This window comes from Felis catus, chromosome F2, assembly GCF_018350175.1.
Source record: "Felis catus isolate Fca126 chromosome F2, F.catus_Fca126_mat1.0, whole genome shotgun sequence".
Classification (NCBI taxonomy): Eukaryota; Metazoa; Chordata; class Mammalia; order Carnivora; family Felidae; genus Felis; species Felis catus.
Window position 1 is genome coordinate 43,588,580 of NC_058385.1, and position 22,179 is coordinate 43,610,758.

Genomic DNA, 22,179 nt, shown 5'->3' on the forward strand with positions numbered 1-22,179 from the left:
ACAACTTGTAAAAATAAACTAATTTCTACATGGTCCTGTAGTTATATAAGTAACAGATTTCCAGAAACCAAACACCCATAGAAAACCCAGCATTTTCCTTATGTTTTATAATAATTTCCCTTGGTTTTAAATGATGGTTTGTAAAACCACCTCCTCAGAGACTTTCTCCTTAACTTTCTACTTTACCTTCATCCCGTCTCAATTCATTTCTATAAAGATATTGAGATGCCATATTACATGTCACATTTCTAAACCACCCTCTAACTGGTACCCTTGGAGATCTTACATTTCCCACACTCAGAACCTAGAAGGTCAACCATATTTGACTCACTGAAAATAACAAACAGCTGCTGAGCTGGCCTAGAATAATGTATGGGATAAAAAGTCAGGTTTAACCACAAAAGCCTTCCCAATCATGAGTCAGTGTGTGGGTGCCTTCCATATTAGACTTCATGCAAGAGACAGGAGCTGAGTGCGGGAAAGTTCTCAAGAGATTCTTTGGAATTAGGATTTTTGAAAGGAAACATCCTTGTCCACCCTCACTAGAGTCACCTCTTTCATTTCTTTACCCACCTCATTCTTTTCAAACACTGTGTACACTTCACATCAGACCAGAGTGCCCCAAGAGTCCCTATAACTTCTGCTTTGTCAAAGACCAGGAAGGCATATGCAGTTGAACAAGGCAGGTTTATTACTCATTGCAGTGGGAGAGGACATATACCATGAGAAATCATGGGGCTTCTCAGTCAAAGATGTTAAAAAGGACTTGAGACATTTGGGTTTGCATTAGGACAGAGTTTGAGGTGGGGTCCAAGGAAGCAGGGATTTGCTCTAGATTGGGTGTTCTCAGGAAGAGGTACAATTCTGTGGCTGGATATCTTAATGTTATCTGCAGGAAAGGCAAACCAGGAAGAGTATGTTTTTTTGCCATGAACATTTCAGGTTCTCTTTGTAGGTGCTGTGTTTTTTTTTTTTAAGATTAATTTTCTGCTTTGCCATTGTTTGTTTATGATTAGTTCATCTGATCTCGAGTTGCATGCCCCTATCATTTATGAACTTGGGAAGTAGGGATTTAGGAACAGTGAGAAGGGTGAGTAGAGACTCCTCTCCATGAAGCAGTGGGTCAGTAGGGGAATTATAAGGAAGAGCAAGGGGAATGAAATGGTTTTCCAAAGTCTACTCAAGTGAGAAATGGGTGGAATGCATGGATAGATGGATAGATGGATGGATATAAAATATCAGGCCCATCTGAACTTACTACCATCCCAGATAATCTGCAGTTATCCTGAATACCTCTGGAACCAGAATCAACAAAACACATGATTCCTACCATTTTATGATTTGTTTATGTATGTATTGCACCTATATTGACACATAATACTGAAATTATGGGCTGCTAAAATTATGAAGAAAGGCAGTTAATGGTCCAGAAAGTTTTATTCATTCATAACAAAAGGGAATATAGAAAGGATGAAACTAGTAGAAAACCCATTACCTTTTAAATCTGTCAGAAATCTCTTGTCAGCTGTGGCTATCCTCAGAATCATAAGGTTTTTAAAGCCTATGAAATGTTCATTTTCACATAAACATGAAATGGTGTCAGGGTATAGTGGGGGAAATTCCTGTCCAACAGGCACTTCTGCAGAAATAGTAGAGAGGTATCCTTCCTCAAGAGGTGTGGGAAGGAATCCAGTTGTGCCCCATGAGTGGCATAGACAACTATGGAGATTGAACTTACACTTGATGCTTATTACCCTGGGCAGAGAGGACAGGAGTCCCTCCTCTTATCTGTATTCTTTGTAAGGACTAAGCTTCCTGAGAGGTTAAGCCACCAGTTAGAATATGAAATCTTTAGAGGCACCTGGGTGGCTCAGTTGGTTAAACATCCAGCTTCAGCTCAGATCATGATCTCGCTATTCATGTGTTCGAGCCCTGCATCGGGCTGTCTGCTGTCAGCACAGAGCCCACTTCAGATCCTCTGTCTCCCCCCTCTCTCTCTGCCCCTCCCCTGCTCATTCTCTCACTCTCTCTCTCAAAAATAAAATAAAACATTAAAAAAAAAAAGCCACTTTGCTTCTACTGGGTATAGATTTGTACATAATCCTTCAGTGGAACAAGAAAAGGAAAATAACTTAAAAAAATAGAATATGAAATCTTTAAGGGAAGCCATTTGTCTGCTTTTTCTTTGCCTTCTACTTTAAATGTAAAGGCTTGTCATAGCCAGTACCTAGAGTTCCATAAGGTATGAGGCTTCATAAAGGTAGGGAATGCCCCCTCCTTTTCCTCTTAGAAGTATGTGAAAGCCTCCTTGCTCCTTTTTTTTTCTAATTTCTACTTTTTTTCAGAATGAGCATTCTGAGAACAAAACTCTTCTCTGATAACTCTTATAAAACACTTTTGTGCTTGGCCCTCCAAGGATTAAGAATTGGACACATAATTCTCCATTCATTTCTCAAGTGTCAAGAGAGAATTGAGTTTAAAGGCTCCAATTCCCTTGCAGGTTACACTGTCTATCTAGATGAATTAGTATTCAACATGGCTTTGGGAAAATCTCAGATGATTTGCAGTTTTGCAAATTGTTCAGACTCATAATGAAATCTCAGGCTGAGGAAATCACTAAACAGCTCCTGAGCATAAGCTTTTTCCTCTGATGTCCGGACATCTTGGATCAAATCATTCATCTGCCTTCTTTGCCTCATCTATACTCGAAAACAAGGCTTCTTGAAAAAGTCACATACACCACTAACTTGGTGCAAGTTCATGGCCTCCAACCTTAGCTGGGACCTCAGTTAGGCCCCCTTCTGTATGTCCTCAGTCAGTTCCTCTCCCAAACTACCACCACTGAACTCCTCTTCCACCCTCCATTTCCTTCCTTGCTCAGCAAAAGGCAGTCCATTATCATCCATTCCCACTCTCCCTTTTGGGTACAATAGGATCTATATTCCTTTTCTTCTCCAGGATTATGTTCTGGGTCCTCTAACTTCTACACTCTCAAGCCCCTCAAACTGGCAATTATTTCTTTTCTATAGTTTCAATTCTCTTCACTAATGTTTTCCCTTTAGAATATAGAATATTCCCAAGTCTTTTCCATTTAAAAAAAAATGTGACAACTTTCACATGACTCCATGGCCCTCCAGGTCTTTTTCTTTGCAGCCAAGCGTGTCTCCAACCACTGACTCCTTTTCTCAACTGCAGTCTGAATTCCACCTGAAGCAGTCCACCAAGACTACCCACCAAGGACTCATTTGGTTTTTGGCCAGGTCAAATGGGTCCTTTCCTTACTTGATTTTCCTGAAGCATTGACACAGGTGAGCCCCATGCACATTTTAATACTCTTTACCTCTTTAGCTTTGATGCACTTCTCTTCCCTGATTTTGCACCGCCCTCTTCCCGTTCCTTTTCAGGTTCCTCTCCGTGTGCTGGTCTTTTAAGTGTTAGTATGTGATAGGGTGTCATGCTTGGATTCTTCTCTTCTTATTTAGCTCAGTGTCCCTAAAAGAGAGCTCTGGAAGTTCCCAAATCTATATCTCTGGGTGTTAAAATCCATGTAGTCAACATTACCATGTGGATGGTCAGTAGGTACTTAAACTCAACATGACCAGAGCTGAACTTTTATCCCGTTCTCGTTCCAGTCCACCTCTAGGAATAGAAAATTATCATCCTAGTCACACAAACCTAAAAGCTTTGCATTGACTTAGACCTTTCTTCCTCATTCAGCCCTTTCCACTCAATTGATTCCCAAGATATGCTAATTCTACTTTCAGAATGTAGCCTTTTCTCTATTCATTGTGCTATTACTTTAGTTAAGGCACTAAAACTTTCTCATTAGTACATTGCTTCTAGTTATCTTCTTAAAATGTGGCTTCCCATTGCTTTCTAGGCAAACTTCTGAGCATGTCATACAATGTCCTTCATAACCTGCCACCTGCCAAACTCTGCAGCCTGCTCTCCGACCAGATTTCCATGTGGACATTTACTCCAGCATAACACCCTACCAGAAGTTCCTTCAAAACACCAAATTATCTCACAATTCTTCCTTTCATATGCTGTTCTCTCTGCTTCTAACATTACTTCTTTCTTTTTTTTTATTTTTTATTTTATTTTTTTTTAAGCTTTTTTTTTTTCAACGTTTATTTATTTTTGGGACAGAGAGAGACAGAGCAGGGGAGGGGCAGAGAGAGAGGGAGACACAGATTCGGAAACAGGCTCCAGGCTCTGAGCCATCTGCCCAGAGCCCGACGCGGGGCTCGAACTCACGGAACGCGAGATCGTGACCTGGCTGAAGTCAGGCGCTTAACCGACTGCGCCACCCAGGCACCCCTAACATTACTTCTTTCTAATCCTTGTGGCTGACGACTTCTTATCTTTTAAGGCTTAGTTCATATACTAACATCTTAACGTGCTCATTCAGGAAATGTTAGTAATCATTATGGCTGATTGGCACCCATTCTTTATATTCTCCTAGCAAACCTTTAACATAGTGTTAATCATACTATCTGTGTATATGATATATATACCATATATATTCATAAATATATTACTATATATTTACTATATATTACTATATATATAGTAATATAGCATATTACTATATATTTAGGAATATATATAGTAATATAACACATTACTATATATTTAGGAATATATATACACCATACATATTCCCATATATTGCTATATACACCATATATATATACTATATATATTATATATACACCATATATATTACTATATATTACTGTGTGTATATATCTTCCTATATATAGTAATATATAGTAATAGGCCTCTTATTTTTCTTACCACCTAGTTCTGAACTCCAGCCATTTTGCTTTTACTTTATCTCACTTACATTACCAACCTGGACCGTAAAGGCATTTGGGTTTACTATACCTGTTTAAAATAACAAATATTATCAGCAATTTTCTAGTGAAATTATGGTGGGGGTTGTAGTGATGATGATTATATTTATTGAATACTTACTATATGGTAGGCACTTTCTAAATGTTTTACATATATTATCTTACTTTAATCTCATTTAATGGATGAGGAAACTGATAATGAGAGAGGTAAGTACCTTAGCCAAGTCATATAACGTATAAGTATTGGAGTCAGGATTTGAACACATGGAGTACTAGCCTAGAGTACAAAAAAAACAGGGTAAATATTTTCCACGTACTTCATCAACCTTATTCCATTTATTACTCTTTGAGAGAGAAAGCCTGGGAAATCAATTCAAAATACTTATTATATATCTCCAATTGACCCTTGAACAACACATGTTTGAGCTGTGTGGATCCATTTATACATGAGTTTTTTCCCCATAAATACAGTAGATATAAAACACCATAAATATATTTTCCTTATGATTTTCTTAATATCATTTTCTTTTTTCTAGCTTACTTTATTGTAAGAATACTGTACATAATCTGAATAACATACAAATTATGTGTTAGTTGACCATTTACATTATTGGCAAGGCTTCCAGTCAATAGTAGGTTATTAGTGGTAAAATTTTTGAGGAAGCAAAAGTTATATGCAGATTTTCAGCTGCAGGGGGGTTTGGAACCCCAAACCCCCACCCCTCGTTGTTCAAGAGTGAACTGGACTTTGTGATTGAATTAGGCCTTTGAATAAAATATAGCCCTTCCTTTAAGTTTACCACCTAGAAAGGGAAATAAGGTATGAACATACCTTAATAAGTAGACAAGGTGGGTGATGGGTATTGAGTAGGGCACCTTTTGGGATGAGCACTGGGTGTTGTATGGAAACAAATTTGATAATAAATTTCATGTTAAAAAAATAAGTAGACAAAATATGATAAATGATAAAACTGACAAGTGCTATGGAAATCGAAAATAACTTGCTATTTATTTGATATCTTGCATGTGGAAAATGCTTCATAAATTGCATTTGATTTAGTATATATTTATACAGATGTGCACCCACATTTTCTAGCAATCCCCATTTTCCAGTCCTACTCTCCTTTAGGAATCAGAGGGTTCAGTGTCCCTATAACTAACACAGAATCGAATGGTTTCTGTATTAGTTAGCATATGTAATGTTGGCAGCTATAACAAACACCCCTATCACAATGACTTAACAAATAAACATTAGTTCTCGCTCATGACACAGGCCAGTGGGGATCAGTATTTGGGAGGGGATGTTGTATACTACACAGTTATTCAGGTAATCAGACTTTTTCCATCTACTGGCCTTGATGTGCCCTAAGACTTTAGACACTTAAAGTCTTCAAGTGACACCTCTGTACCTCTGTATTTGGTCAAACAATGAAGCGGGGGAGAGAGAGAGAAGGAGGGAGGGAGGGAGGGAGGGAAGGAGGGAGAGAAGGAGAGAACTTGGAAGATTACAAGAGAGGTTTTTACAGCTAGGCTTTGAAGTAGCACATGTGACCCCTGCCCAAAAGCCATTGTCCAGGACCAGTTGCGTAGCCCTGTCTAGGTGTAAGGAAGCTAGGAAATGGAGCCTTCTTGTGTCTCCAGGAGAAAAATGGTTTGGTGAACACATAGCATTGACTCTATCACAGCCTTTATCCTCTTCATTATTCCAGTTATTGTATTTTTAAAGTTTCTCTACTCTTCTCTCTCAGATATCACTGGGGCCTCATAATAGATTGGTGGAGAGAACTTGGAATACACAAATAATACAGTCTTCCCAACTTTGCACTGCCCACTTTTTTATTTTATCATTTTCTGCAGCTGCTTTCCATTCAATTCGGCTATAAAACGTTAATGAGGCAATCACTGTCCTAGGTCCGAGGGAGTCAGTCATGGACAAGACAGTCTGTGCTCTCAAGATGCTTAGTGTAGTGGGGCCAGTCATAACATCAATTTCAAGAGGCCTTCTCCAATGCCTTTTTCCCTCCCAGACTGCTTCTAGGTTCTTGAGAGAGAAGGTGTATTTCCCTCTCCACTCCAGCTCTAGACATTAGCTCTCTATGGAAAATTTTTCTTGTTCCTCCAGGGTCATTATGTTTTTTAAGATCTTTGAGAAACATCTCTAGAATTAATTTTGAGAGAGAAGTCTAGATAGCATTACCCAGTGTTATACCCCTGCTTAGTACTACGATTCTCTTTAGATTGTGTCCTAAGGCATGACACAAATTCACTGTGTTCCTTGGCACAAGGTGAGCTCCTATACTATCTGAGTGCATCTGGCTGTCCTCTGGAGGAAGTTTGATCTTAAGTAGCTAGAAGACTTGGCAAGAGTCCCTTCACCTGTCCTCAAATAGGGAAAAGGGATATTTATGCAAATCAGGTCCTAAAACAGCCATTGGTATCTCATGATTCTTCAAGGGAGACATGCAAACTAACTCTATAACATGAGGGGTGTGTGTGTGTGTGTGTGTGTGTGTGTGTGTGTGTGTTTGCAAAATTCAGAGAGAAACTTTATGGAGGAAACTGCCTTAGGCACATTAAATATATAAGTTTAATTTAACACAGAAACCAAGTATTTTTTAAACCAAGTTTTTAAAACACCCGAGACACTAAATTTCCTATGATGAATTCTCTGGAAGAAGTCCTAAAGCTCGTTCTCTGATCACTTCCTATCAGACTTGGAAGGGAACAGTGTTTTGTTTTGGTGAGTTCAACTCCACCCTTGTTCATTTTGGTTATAATAAAAAGTCTTAAAATATGTTTTTCTGAGCAAGTGATTTTTCCTAGTTCTAAACTCTCACCACCCTTGAAATGTTGTAAGTACAGCTCCAGTTGTCCTCAAGGAAAAGATCAAAGGAAGGAAAAAACATATTAATGAGCACAATAATTCAAAACCTCTTAAAATGTTGTTCCCATGTGTAGTGGGTCTTTCTGGGCATATCTCTGAGAAATAGATATTTTGGATCTTGATTTTAGCATATACAGGAAACCAATCCTCAGGCATTTCCCCCTTACAATTCCTTTACAAGTTCTCGCTTAGAGAATTTCAAAAGTACCTTACTCAATGGTAATGTAGATTTCCCAGTGTTAAAAAAATTAGAGGAGAATGGACTGAGTTGGTATCTCAAGTAAGTTTACCTGTCTAGTCACCTGATATTAGCTACCTATATACTTACACCACCAGGGCACCGTTTATTAATTTAGTGATAAGCTACACAACATTGAATTACATTGCTCCTCCATAGACAGAGAAATCACAAGTGGAGTTACCATTGCAAAGGATCTTAAAAATCCAGATGTAAATACTAAAAGCAGGAACCCCAGCTGTAACGTAAACTCCACAAGAAGACGCCTTATTCACTGAGGAATCTCTAGTGCCTAGGTAGTACTTGGCATATTGTAGACCTTCAAGAATTAGTTGTTTAATGAATGGACATCAAGCAGCATGGAGGAATATATCAATAAGTATTGAAAATGTAAGCATGGAAGGAGTTCAGCAAGAATAGCAAAAATGTATAAAGATGGCAGAGATGAGGAGAGCCATGAGGAGTTGTAGACCTCAAATAGGTGGAGGTGAAGGGGAGGCAGTCTGAGCTAGGAAAAAAGAAGAGAGAAGTAGTAGAGGGGGGCAATTCTCATGGGGCAGTAGGGAAATGGGTTTATCTCAGGCCAGAGAATCACATGGTGATGTAATAGAAACCAGGCAGATCAGGCATGGGAGTATGGACTTTGTCACAGTGTTTGGGGTTTGTGTCCTAGCTCTGCCATTTATTCAGTAACCTCACTTAATATCTATAATTTGGGAATAATGCTGTAGAATATATATTAAATAAAAATCAAGGGGCACTTGGGTGGCTTAGTCGGTTAAGCGTCCTACTCTTGACTTTGGCTCAGGTCACGATCTTGCTGTTGTGAGACTGAGCTCCATGTAGGGCTGTGCCCTGGGCATGGACCCTGCTTAGGATTCTCTCTTTATCCCTCCCCCTCTTCCCCTCCCCCAATTGTGCGCTTTCTCTCTCTCTCTCTCTGTCTCTCAAATAAGAGAATTTAAAAAATTATTTTAAGTCAAGTAGGGGTGCCTGAGTGGCCCAGTCCATTAAGCGTCTGACTCTTGATTTTGGCCCAGGTTATGATCTCATGATTCATAAGCTCAAGCCCCCTGTTGGGCTCTGTACTGACAGTGTGGAGTCTACTTGGGGTTCTCTCCCTCTGTCTCTCTCTCTCTCTGCCCATCCCCTGCTCATTCACGCTTTTTCTCTCTCTCAAAGTAAATAAACATTTTAAGAAATCAAGTAGATATGATAGATTAAACAGTTGCAAACTTGAGCTATTTAAAAGATGGTATTATTATTATTATTATTATTATTGATGAAAACAATATTCTGGGTAGCCTTTTGATTCTGCTGGTTTTCTTATAATGGGAAATTTGGTTGATAGAATGACACCACCATATGTGCCTGGGAAGAATAGGTAAAAAGATAAAACCTAGTGATTGCCTATTGGATAATTTCAAAACAAGTGAGAAAATTCTTTTAACATTCCTAAGTAAGTTTTAGAGGTGATTTTAAAGTTAAATTTGTAATTGATTTAAATTATTATGAATTGTATGCATTCATTTCACAGAATTATTATGTGGGAAGTAAAGGCCCATTCATTCACTGAGCTGATAAAGAAACTTTATTAGAGTAATACCCAACAACACTTGTGTTAAGGAATGTTAGAGCTTTATTGTCTTTAATGATTCTTGGTGCATATAATATTCCTTATCTTCAGAGAACTTGATGGACATTTGATTTGAACTTCTTGTCAAATACATTCTTAAATTAAAGTCATTGTTTTTCAGTATGCTTAGAAGCAAAAAGTAAGATTTGCTGGTTGTCAGTTAGGAAAACTATGGAAGAAGCAGAAGTGAAAACTGCATATTCATAGCATATAGTTTCAGAGATGATGGCATGGTCTTCAATCTGGGCAGTGTGCTCTGCCCACAGTTAATTGTTTTGAAGGTTTCAGCAAATGCACAGCACTCCTACAACTCCCCTATTCTGAGTCCAAAGCTGACATCACTTAATCAATCACACATTCTTTCCAGCTGAGTCTTGATTTGGCCATTAATTCTCTGCCATATAGGGTTCTAGAAGTCAGTTCCAGGAGGTCAGAGTTGGCACAGGCAAAATGAAAACTTACTATCCTGGAGTAAAGGTTGGCTTTACAAAGTTTCAAACAAAGAAGCCCCCTTATCACTGCTAATGTCCTGCAAGTATGTAAGTGGGTATTAGTACACGTGATTAAAATACACAGATGCAAGCCTTACATGAAAGTACTGTCTTAGCCTTCCTTCCCACATATTGCTTTCTTCATTTATTTGGCCCTATTTATTCATTTGACTGGTGATTCTCTCTCTCTCTCTCTCTCTCTCTCTCTCTCTCTCTCTGTCTCTGTCTCTCTCTCTCTGTCTCTCTCTCTCAGATATTGGATGTTAAACAGGGGGAAAGGTATATAAACCTACTTCCTGCTTTTCTCATCTAGCTGTGTGCATCAGTCAAATCCTGTTCCTTTTTTTTTTTTTTTTACTTTCTTTAGTGTTTTTATTTATTTTTGAGAGAGAGAGAAAGGAAGGGAGAGAGAGAGTGAACACGCACAATCGGAGGAGGGGCAGAGAGACAGGGAGACACAGAATCAGAAACAGGCTCCGGGCTCCGAGCTGTCAGCACAGAGCCCAACGCAGGGCTCAAACTCATGAACTGCGACATCATGACCTGAGCTGAAGTCGGTCACTTAAGCGACTGAGCCACACAGGCGCCCCTCAAATCCTGTTCTGTTTTAGAATCAGTGTGACCATTTGAGCTTTTTGTTTGTTTTGAGAATTAAACTGCACTCAAACTGAAAAAAACTAAGAAGGATGTGTTTCTTTCTGGGTTTTCAAAGCCACTCCCAATTTCAAGAAAGCTGCTGGAGGAATTTCTTGTCTCAATTCTGATAGAAGTTAGAAGCTAAGAAGACCTTAAAAGTGAAACACCTAATTCCTAAATTATCCTCGTCCAACCAGCAGTACTGTTTGAGTTAAGTTGCCCTTTTCCAGAAGCACAGAGGGGAAGAGGGAAGGGGTTCTGTGATAGGAAAAGTGGGTGAGGCCAAGGTTCAACCTCAGTATCCTGCGTGTGGCTGTTCCCCTCTGTTCAACATATAATTGAGGGACAGCTGCTCTGCGACACTGGTGACACATGTCCTTTCGCTTACCTCCTTCCACTCACCATCCCAAGGACTAAGACTCTGGTGTTTTTAGTTGGAACGTGATTTCAGGCCCAGACGGACTCGAGTTCAGGTATTAGCTATGATTTGAAGTTCTAAACCTCTCTAAATCTCAGCTTCCTTGTCCAGAAAATGAGTAGATTAAAAATAGTCCCTTAAGTGGCATCTGGGTGGCTCAGTCAGTGAGGTATCCAATTTCAACTTGAGTCATGATCTCAGAGCTCATGGGTTTGACCCCCCGTTGGGCTCTGTGCTGACAGCTCAGAGCCTGGAGCCTGCTTTGGATTTTGTATCTCCCTCTTTCTCTGTCCCTTCCCTTCTCTCTCTCTCTCTCTCTCTCTCTCTCTCTCTCTCTCAAAAATCAACATTTAAAAAATAATTTTAAAATAGTCCCTCAAAAGGACTTCTGGGGAGGATTAGGCTAGAAGATCCGATAGAATTCCCAGCACCATGCTTAGACATCATAAGGGCTGAATGAATACTACCTAATTTACATACTACTGTTATCACCAGTACTGCTTAGCTGACTGTTTCCTGTCCCCTCTGTAACATATTACCATAAATTTAGTGGCTTAAAACAACACAGATTTCTTCTCTTACAGTTGTGTACATTACATATCAGAAATCAGTTTTCACTGGGATAAAATTAAGGCATTAGCAGGGATGTTTCCTTCTGGGGGGGATCTGAGGAGAAAACCCATTTCCTTACCTTTTGTGGCTCCTATTACCTCGTGACCCTTCCTCCATCTGCAAATCGCATCAGTATAATCTCCGCCCTCCCATTACATCACCTTCTTCCCTGACTCCTATATCCTTCTTATAAGGACCTTTGTGCTTACATTAGATCCACCCAGATAATCCAGTATAATCTCCCAATCTCAAGATTCTTAACTTCATCACATCTGCAAAGTTCCCTTTTGCCATATAGAGTTAACATTCATAGGTTCTGGAGACTAGAATGTAGACATCTTTGAGGGCTGTTTTGCAACCTGCCACATTGACTAATCAGATTACTAAACATCATTGGGATAATTTGTTTCATATTGCTATGGTGCAGAGTCGTGAGTATAAACTCTTGAGGACATGAGAGCTTGAGATATTAACCAAACAAACTGTTTAGAAAACTTAAGAGTTTTTTCTGTAATATCCACTCTCTCCTTTTCTCTCTACTTAGGAAAAAAGGAAGATGCAATTCAAATATGTAAAGTAGGAGAACAGTACGACCCTCAAATGCAGATATACCTGGGTTCATTTGTCTAATTCCACAACCTGGTAGCTGGCTGGGTTACTTTGGGGTACATTCCCCCAAAATATTCTCTGAGACAAGGATTTGAGACAGGTAGTTTATTTGAAAGGTGATTCCAAGAAGCGCTGATGGGGACTGAGGAAATGAGTCAGAAAATGGAAGGAAGCTAATAAACAGTATGTTATTGAGCAGGCTACTCCTGTAAGCCTCTGAGTGAACTCTGGGATCTGGGAGACAGTAGAACATGCCTCAGAGGTAGCCAGTTTAGAGGACGAAGCTTTCATCATTAGCCAAGGGCTGATACAAGGGCCATCATGTCCAGGACTTCTAGCCTGCTCCACTCCCTGAGAGATTGTTTGTAGTAGGATGCCGACATCTAGTGAAGAATGCTGAGTGTCATGGGGCCACAAATGGGGCACTGACCACATCTGCTGACATGACTTCTCTGAACTTTAGTCCCTCCTCTGAAAACTGGGGACAATGCTACTGACTCTGCAAGGATTCTGTGAAAATTAGCAATCCTGCGTTAAAGTACCTAGTAGTGTGTCACACATGATAATGGCTCAACAACCGGTAACTCTTAAATAATGATAATAACAAAGGTTTCCCTTTAGTTTCTGCTTATAAAATTCATTTGCACTTGGAAAGATCCCTCAATGACTTCTGAGCCTCAGATTTTTATCTCTAAAATCAGAGAGGAAGGTAAATGTTATAGTTTACCATCCATTGCATATTCCCAGGATTAGTAATCTGATTCTGGTTTGGTTTTCCTTGTCCTTTGACACTAGAATTTCCCTCTGGCCTCTGTGTTTGTGATTGTCAACTGACCTGGACTGATTTGGTCATGGATGACCCTCAGTTTCTTCTTGGTAAATCTTGGTAGCCTCTGAAGAAGTTTTGAGGTAAGGGTTTCCTACTTAGCTGATAACTTCACTACTAGGTCACAACGAACAGAAATCTCAGGCAAATATATAAACACATATAAAACATCTACTCAGTAAACACTTATTAACAAATAAACCCACACACAGAGTTCATGTGACCATTTCTATAGACTTGAGTCTGTTCTAGCACTCTATAGTTTTGGTGTTCTGACCCCAAATTTGCACAGATTATTCACTGAGGCCATCGTGAAGATTCCGGGGGCAGGATCTGGACACCCTTGTGGCCCGTATCGTCAGAAATCCAGGATCTTCCGGTGCTCCTCGCTGGGCATAGGACTATTGAGAGATTTAGCCAAGACCATCATCCCTGAGGCTAAAGGCCACAGGCATAATTGAATTCTTATGCCTTTGTGGAGCAAGTGTGGGGAGTGTCCCTAAAATATTTCTGCCAATCCACATATAAATAAAATGAAGAGTTTCAATTTCACTAATGAGAGCCCATTTCTAACATTCACCGAGCTACATGACAGACTATTAATTTCATCAATGAAAAAAACCCATTAGTGACTTTCAGTTATGTTAATTAGCAAAGCATTGCTTATGGATTGAAATAAAGAAAAGACAAACCTGTGTAGCTAACTGGAAAGACCACCCCTATTTTGTGCTTTCTTGATTAGAATGAACCCAGCACCTGGTTATAGCCTAACCTAAGTAACAGCCACATAGGATCACACTGCACATATTGACCTATTCTTTTATTGTAGTAAAATATACATAATGTAAAACTTACCCTTTTAACCATTTTTAAGTGTGCTATTCTTTAGAATTTATGTTGTTATCCATCGCCACCATCCATCTCCACAACGTTTTCATCTTCCCAAACTAGGTACCCATAAAAGAATAACAATAACTCCCCATTCTATTTTCTCTGTGAAGTTGACTACTCCAGGTCCTTCATGTAAGTGGAGTCATGTAATGTTTTTCTTTTTGTGTCTGCCTTATTTTACTTGGCATAATGTCTTCAAGCTTCATGTATCTTGTAGTATGTGTAAGAATTTCATTTCTTTTGAAGGCTGAATAATACTCCATTGTATGTATATACCACACTTTGTTTATCTATTTATCCCTCAATGGACATTTGGGTTGGTTCCACCTTTTGGCTATTATGAATAATGCTGCTATGAACATTGATGGACAAACCTATTCTGAAGTATTTTAAAGGAAAGTACAGACGTAACAATCTGCTACTTTTGTTAGGAACCTAAGAAATTAAGCATATAACATGAGCAGAGTATTGGCTAATCCTTAGTTTTATTGCAGTTTAGTAAAGCACTTGTAACTTCTTCACTACCCTAGTACAACAGAAAACATTGGTTTTATGAATCTTCAAAATAAGATTTTGGAAGAAAACACTTTGAAACTCCTGATTTGGTATCATAAGACTGATTTTATATTTCATTTCCAAAATAGCTTTTAAAATTTCATTCACTCTATGGTTATTTAATTTCCTATATTGTACTTTTATTCTGCCAAAACCACATGAATTTCCACAGCTATTCGGTAATTTTGTTCGGTTTCCAGGATGCAGTTGCATAAAACCTTATATTTTGTGACCTCAACCTTTTCATCTGTGAATGATAAAACGTTCCCTCATCTTCCTCACCATTGGAACAGTGAAATAGTTTATAGATTTATATTAGCCTTCTTCTGCGAGACCATGAGGGTGGAGAGTGTCTGTCCTGAATTCTGATGATAGCCACAAATGAACTGAGTTGGTTACGTATTGGCAGGGACTGGAGGTTTAGATTTTATGCAGGAGAGATTGCTTATTTCCCCAATTTATATGCATGTGTATATGCGTTTATAAAATCAACGATGCCAAGGATTAGGCATTGTGCTTCTTTACAGGGTACACCTGCCAGAAGGCACCTGTCCAGACTTCTGGATCTTTCCTTGGTATGCTGGGAAAGAGGTGGTTTTCCTAAGTGATGAGTTCCTGGATTCTGCCCCTATCTCTTCCAGTGATTGGAAAAGTTGGCCTTGGACTTTTGATCATGCATTCATTAACATATTTATATTGAGCACCTGTACATCAGGCACTCTGCCTGGTGTTTAGGAGATCTTGGTGAATGAGACAAAGTTCCCTGCTCTCATGGCACGCAGATTCTAGAGCTGTTCTTGATATGATAGCCACTAGCTGCATGTGGTTATTTAAATTAAAATATAAATTAAAATTAATTAAAATTAAAAATTCAGTTCTTCAGTTTCACTAGCCACATTTTTTTTTTTATAATTTATTGTCAAATTAGCTAACATGCAGTGTATACAAGGTGCTCTTGGCTTCGGGAGTAGATTCCCATGATTCATCACTTACATACAACAACCGGTGCTCATCCCAACAAGTGTGCACTAGCCACATTTAAATTGCTCAACAGCTCAAGTGCTACTATATTAGACAATGCAGATATAGAACATTCCCATCATTGAGGAAAGTTCTATTGGATGATGATAGGGGAAGGACAAATAATAAATAAGCAAACTATAAAATATTAGAAGGTGGCAAGTACTATGGAAAAGAGAAAAGTAGAGAAGAGTAAGGGGAATTAGGAGTGCCAGAGGTAGTTAGAGATAGACTGTGGTATTAAACAGGGTGTTCAGGATAAGTATCTCTGAGAAGATGAGATTTAAACAGATTTGAAAGAAGTCAGGATATTAGTTAAACATATAACTAGGAGAGGAGCATTCTAGTGGATTGAACAGTCAGCACAACGTGCCAACTCAGGAACATGTTTGACATATTCCAGGTACTACAAGGAGACCAGTGTGGCTGGAGATGCGGGAGCGTGGGAGAGAATGTGAGTAAGATCAAGGACTAGAGAATGTAGGGCTAGATGTGACATTGGCTTTGACTCTGAATGAAATAGGGAAACCACTGCAGAGTCTTGAGCAGAATGACATGGTCTGTCATATTTTTTTTTAATTTTTTTTAACGTTTATTTATTTTTGAGACAGAGAGAGACAGAGCATGAATGGGGGAGGGGCAGAGAGAGAGGGAGACACAGAATCGGAAGCAGGCTCCAGGCTCTGAGCCCTCAGCCCAGAGCCTGACACGGGGCTCAAACTCACAGACGGCGAGATCGTGACCTGAGCTGAAGTCGGACGCTTAACCGACTGAGCCACCCAGGTGCCCTTGGTCTGTCATATTTGAATGGTGTCCACTGGTATTGCGAATAGTCCAAAAGCGAGAGCCATGAGAAGGCTATTGGAGTATTCCAGGCAAGAGGTGATTGGAGCTTGGACCAGGGTGCACTAGCAATGGAAGTAGTGAGTGACGGTCATGTTTAGGATATATTTTGAATGTAGAGCCAATATGATTTCTTGATAGGTTATAAGAATAAAAGATCATTCCAATGAACTTTCAAGTTTTTTGGTTTAAGTAGTTGGGAGTTGGAGTTGACATAAACTGGGATGTGGAAGCCTGTGATTAGAGCAGCTTTGGAAAAGAAGGAGTTCCTCTGGGGACATGTGAAATCTGAGATACCTACTAGACATCCAAGTGGAAATGTCAGGTAGAGAGTACGAAGCTAAAGAAGAGGTACAGGCTGGAGAAATCATTTGGAAATCATCAGCAATGTAGCCATGCACTGGATGGATCGTAAGGACTGAGCCCTGGCAATTCTAGCATTAGGAGGTTGGTGATAAGATAAAAGGAGGAATCAGCAAAGAGGTGAAAAAGAAGACATTGAGATTTAACCAGAGAGAGTGGAATCTTTGAATACAATGAAAGAAAGTATGTTGAGGAGGAGGAGGGAATGATCCCTATGTCACATGCTGCTGGAACACCAAGTAAGAGGATTGAGAACCAATTGGTAGATTTAACAAGGTGAAGTATTGGTGACCTTGACAAAAGCAGTTTTATTAGATGGTGAAAGCAAATACATGGTGCAATAGATATTGATGACACAAATGTGTTTAAGAGAGAACAGGAGGAGAGAAATTGAGCTCTTGACTATAGACCATTCTTTAGTGGAATTTGCCACAAAGGGAAATATTTTTTTAAGTAATCCTTTCTTGGTTATTAGGGTGCACCCTTAATATTTATGGGGGAAAAGAATAAATGGAGATGTAATTTAATATTTTCAGCATGTAAAATGTATAAATTAAGCTAAAAAAAACTATTAAATAAAATGTGTTCCTTCCATTACACTGACAAATATGCTTTCATAAGGACCTGGAAAATCAAGTTCAGATATAGAATTCGTGGACTTTGGAGTTCATGTCATAACTTGGTGGCACAAGGAAAGGGACTGTGGTCTAAACCCCTTCCCTTCCCAGCTCCATCCCATACTATGAGGGGCTTTGTCTGCTTGGGTGGAGACACCTCAGCCTTCATGTCCAAGCTCTGGCCACACACCCATAAGTGGCCGTCCCTTGAATATCAGTCAAGCCTAGGAGTGAGTAAATTAGCAACATGGTCCACTCTAGGGAAGACAGACCCAGTTCAGAGGACTGTGAGCACCCTGTAAGGGTCTAAGGGCCAGGTGGACAGAGAACTCTGGGGTATGAGGTATCCAGAGAATGGTCTACAATGCAGGGACCATCAGCTCTGGGTAAGCACTTCTTGTCCCAATGGACGCCTTATCCCATAGGAAACTTCATGGCTGGAGAATGACTAGAATGTGGCCTTTGAAGGCATGGAGCCAAGGGCAAGGATCCTCTCACTGGCTCTCTGATCTTGTGGAGAAATGAGTAGAGAAAAAGATTTTTCAGATAGAGAAATAATGTGTTTATTTGCTTGTGAGAACAGTCCAGTGAAGAAGGGAAAAATTGATGATGTGGAAGAGAAAAGAATGACCAAAGCAATTCTCCCAGTAGGCAAAAGGGGAAAGGATCTAATGCACAAGTATGGAAATAGGCTTTGGGATAAGCTTGAAAAGTTCTTCTATGGTCATAGTTAGGAAGGCAGCGTATGTCGATGCTGATGAAGAAGTTAGATGTGGTGGGAAGGTGTGGAAGTTCTCATCTCATTGATCAGTGCTCATTTCTAGAAGATGCCTGATTAGGAATACTTTGCCAGCATGCTATTTCAGGTCAAAGTTGACTTTCTTTTGTTAATTTAAATTTTTTTAAGTTTAATTAATTAATTTATTTTGAAAGAGAGAGCACGAGTGGGGAGAGGGACAAAGAGAGAGGGAAAGAGAGAATCCTAAGCAGGCTCTGCAGCAGCAGCACAGAGCCCAATTCAGGGCTCGAACTCACAAACTGTGAGATCATGACCTGAGCTGAAGCCAAGAGTCAGACACTTAACCAATTGAGCCACCCAGCCACCTCTGTTAATTTAATTTCTATTTAAAATCTCGCTAGCAATTCACTGTTTTTTAGTACAATTAGTACTTACATTCCATTTTGCATAGCTCTTCACTTGCATAATTTCTTTTTCATGAGGAAATCGAGGCACAGATAGGCAGTATTTTGCCAAGAGACACACAATCAATAAATGGTAGAAACAGTTCTGCTGACATTTCCTTCTGATTCATGATACACCAAAATGCTCCCCTGGCCTTTTGAATATATTTTTTGATATAGGAATCTGGGAGTCCTAAAATAAGAATTTTGATTTTTAAAATCTTGAAGAAATTATTCCCATTAAAAAAAATCAATGAAAGAAGTAAAAAGATGAATAAGAACAAAAACTTCCTTTCTTCTCATAAATTGAGGTTTTTTTGGTTTTTGGTTTTTGGTTTTGTTTTTTTTTTAGGGGAGTGGGGGTGGGCAGAGGGAGAGGGAAAGAGAGAATCTTAAGCACACCCCATGCCAAACAGAGCCCCACACAGGGCTTGATCTCACTACTGTGAGATCATGACCTGAGCCAAAGTCAAGAGTTGGACATTTAACTGACTGAGCCACCCAGGCATTTCTAAATTTCATTTTTTAAGTGTCAAAACGTGCAACTTCTTTTCAGATATTGAAACTTATAACATGTTGTGCCCTCTGTCTAATGCAATCATTTTCTGAATAGTCAAGTGATTTCAGCAATTACTTTTGTGCACCAAATCCTACCCCAATTGGAAGGAAGGCTGTGGGAGGGCACTGATGTAAAGCTACTTGTTTGTAAAATGAAGATGAAACCACTTATGTGTTACTCATAAAGATTTGATTAAGATCAACTTTAAAATACACCCTCAAGCATTTTGCCTTCATAGAATAAAAGAAGTTAAATACAGTAAATAATATAGTATTTAAAATAGTACTTTGTAACAAAAGTTCAGATCAACTTCCTGTTCACCTAGGGAGAAAGAAAAATGTGTTAGTGGGGACACTCTGCCACATTTTCTCAAGGACTTCAGCCTTTTCCTCAGTCCCTTTGTACACGTCTTCTGCTATCATCTATAGTGAATCCAACTTCCATTGCTGAATGTCATCACCATTCAACCCATCCATCAGCATACCTTGGAACTCATTATTGTTGGGAACTGCTCTCCTTCAAACATCTTGAGTAGTGAAACAACCTTCACTGATGAACACTACCTTAAACTTACCAAAGTTCTTATGCCTCCTGAACCTTTTCCTCTTCTTCCTGACTTCCAGACCCTTGACCTTTTTGTAATCCCCATGGGTCCTGCCCTATCTAACCTACACTTCTAGCCATGACCCATTTCAAGCATGTTCTCAGTAGCCACCACATGCTTTCATTCTCCATGCTTTCCAGTCCCAAGCCTGGGCAGTTATCTCCGTTATCAATCCATGCTGTTGATTCTCAGAATTTTCCATTCATCCCAGGAATATTCTCTATAGCACCCTAAGCTCCCCAAGCTCCAGCCCTACCTCTGTCACTTCCAGTGAAGATCTCTCCTCCCACCATATTAAGACATTAGAGACAACATCGTGAGCTCTCATGATTTTCTTCTCCCCAGCCCTTCACAGTTTTACTCAGTCCTTCACCTTCCCCCCTGACAGAGAGTCCATAGGTTCCTCCATCTTTCTAAGTGTGAACCATCCATGTCTACCAGAACCTTGCTCTATAAATTATCTCCTCTTTTCAATGTTTCCTCCTCAGTGATTCTGCCCTTTGGCCTACAAACAAGCTACGAACAAATTAAAAAAAAAAAAAAGTTCCTTAGGCATTTTAATCCCTTCAAGTTATTATTCTTCCTGCCTTCTCTTTCTTGGTGAATCTTAGAGAATATATAACCAGTGTTTTCTGCTCCTACCTCCCCACTCACTGTAACGACCGCAGCCTACCTTTCGTGGCCAACATAGCCCTTCCTGAGACCCACAATACACTTTCCCACCTCGTGACCTTTTATCTGTTTTATCCACCTGAATCACCTTTCCCCTAGCCTCTCTATGAAGCCTGCTCAAGACAGCATTTCCCTGAAGCTGTTCTTTACCCAACTCCTATATTTTTTTCATGGTTTTACTGAGATAGAATTGACAGACAATGAATTGCCACCCAGTTTGGTAAGTTTTGGTAATCATTTACACCTGTGTAACCACCACCCACATGAAGATATAATATTTCCATCATCCCAGTTTCCTTATTCTTCTTTCCAGTCAACTCCCAAACTCACCCCCATCTCCAGAGACATCCACTATTCTGATTTCTATCACCAGAGGTTAGTTTTGCCTCTGTGCTTGAACTTTTATGTAAATGGAATAAAACACAGGATATCATATTTCTTTAGTACTACATCCTCTCTTTGAGATTCATCGATGTTGTCTCCCTTATCAGTTCCTTCTTTTTTATTGCTGAGTATTTTCCATTATGTGAATATACCATGATTTGTTTAGTCATTTTCCTATTAAATACTCATTTAGCTTATTTTTGGGTTTTTTTTTTTTTCATATTTATGTCTAAAGCTACTGTGTACTTTCTGATACAAGTTTTTGTGGATTTTTTTCTCTTGGAAAAATATCTAGGAGTAGAATTTCTGGGTTATAGGGTAGAGGTATGTTTAACTTTTAAAGAACTGCCAAACTATTTTCCAAAGTGGTTTTACCGTTTTTCACTGTCTACATTCCCACCCAGCAGAGTATGAGAGTTCCAGTTGCTCCGCATCTATCTCTTACTTTTGTGTCCTCATTCATGCTTTTCTTTGACATGTTGCCCTACATTATTGGAGCATCTTATTTTATCTCCTCCTCCATATGAACTTCTTAAAGACTGTAGTTGTGCTTCCATCTTCTCTGCACACCCATAGTCTAGCCTTCCCTAGAGCTGGCTCTCTCTAAATCTACATAGAACAATAAAATGGAACCCAGTGAAGGAGCTTGAGCTCTGGGAATACTGTACAGACAGCCTAGTGGCCCAATGAAATCAATATGATCTGACTCTCCTGGGGTGTATTATAATATTACAGCTGAATACAGGGCTCCTGTGGCCATTTGTTACAGTCATCAGGAAAAGCTTTTTATCATATTCATAGCAGCAAGTGATACAAATTATTGGATTTCTTTTTCAACATAAAAAATAGTTATTTGCAGCCTTTTGAAGCTGGGTAAATGAGCCCCATTGATCTTACCTGTAGAAACTGCAGGGTATTTTTGTTCTGTCTTAACTTCCAATATTCTATGACCAGAGCCTTCCCCTCCAGCCAAGCTTGTCTAATCGTTATTCCCTGGGCATACCCTGTCCAAATCCTCCTCTATGCCTTTCCCCTACAGTATGCGGAAAATTCTTACTTGGAATGTCTCCCCTTTTTCCTTCCTAGAAGCTAGAACTTCAAGGCCTGGCACAAATGCCAATATGTCTATGAAGCTTTCCCAACTGCTTCATCCTTCAGTACCTATTCTCTCCTATGAACTATTTTAACCTTCCTAGAATAGAGTAATGGCCCCCATCCTAGTTTCCAGGGCTTCTAGATTAATAGGGGTACCCCAGGGCAGAAGAGAGCCCCTAAATGGC

General features: G+C 39.5%; 1 protein-coding gene across 8 annotated transcripts in view; it reads left to right on the forward strand.

Moving 5' to 3' along the window:
- The window catches only part of CPQ (carboxypeptidase Q), a 429,842-nt gene that overhangs the window by 312,486 nt on the left and 95,177 nt on the right, over window positions 1–22,179 (forward strand). The window contains exon 8 of one of the 8 annotated variants that reach the window (XM_045050099.1): window positions 16,079–16,152. The exons of 6 other annotated variants lie outside the window; for them this stretch is intronic. In XM_045050099.1, the coding sequence (XP_044906034.1) occupies window positions 16,079–16,137 (59 nt within the window). In that variant the 3' untranslated portion in view covers window positions 16,138–16,152. Of the gene's footprint in view, window positions 1–13,178; window positions 13,289–16,078; window positions 16,153–22,179 lie in introns of those variants that run through there. One more of the 8 variants, XM_023248132.2, reaches the window with a different exon arrangement.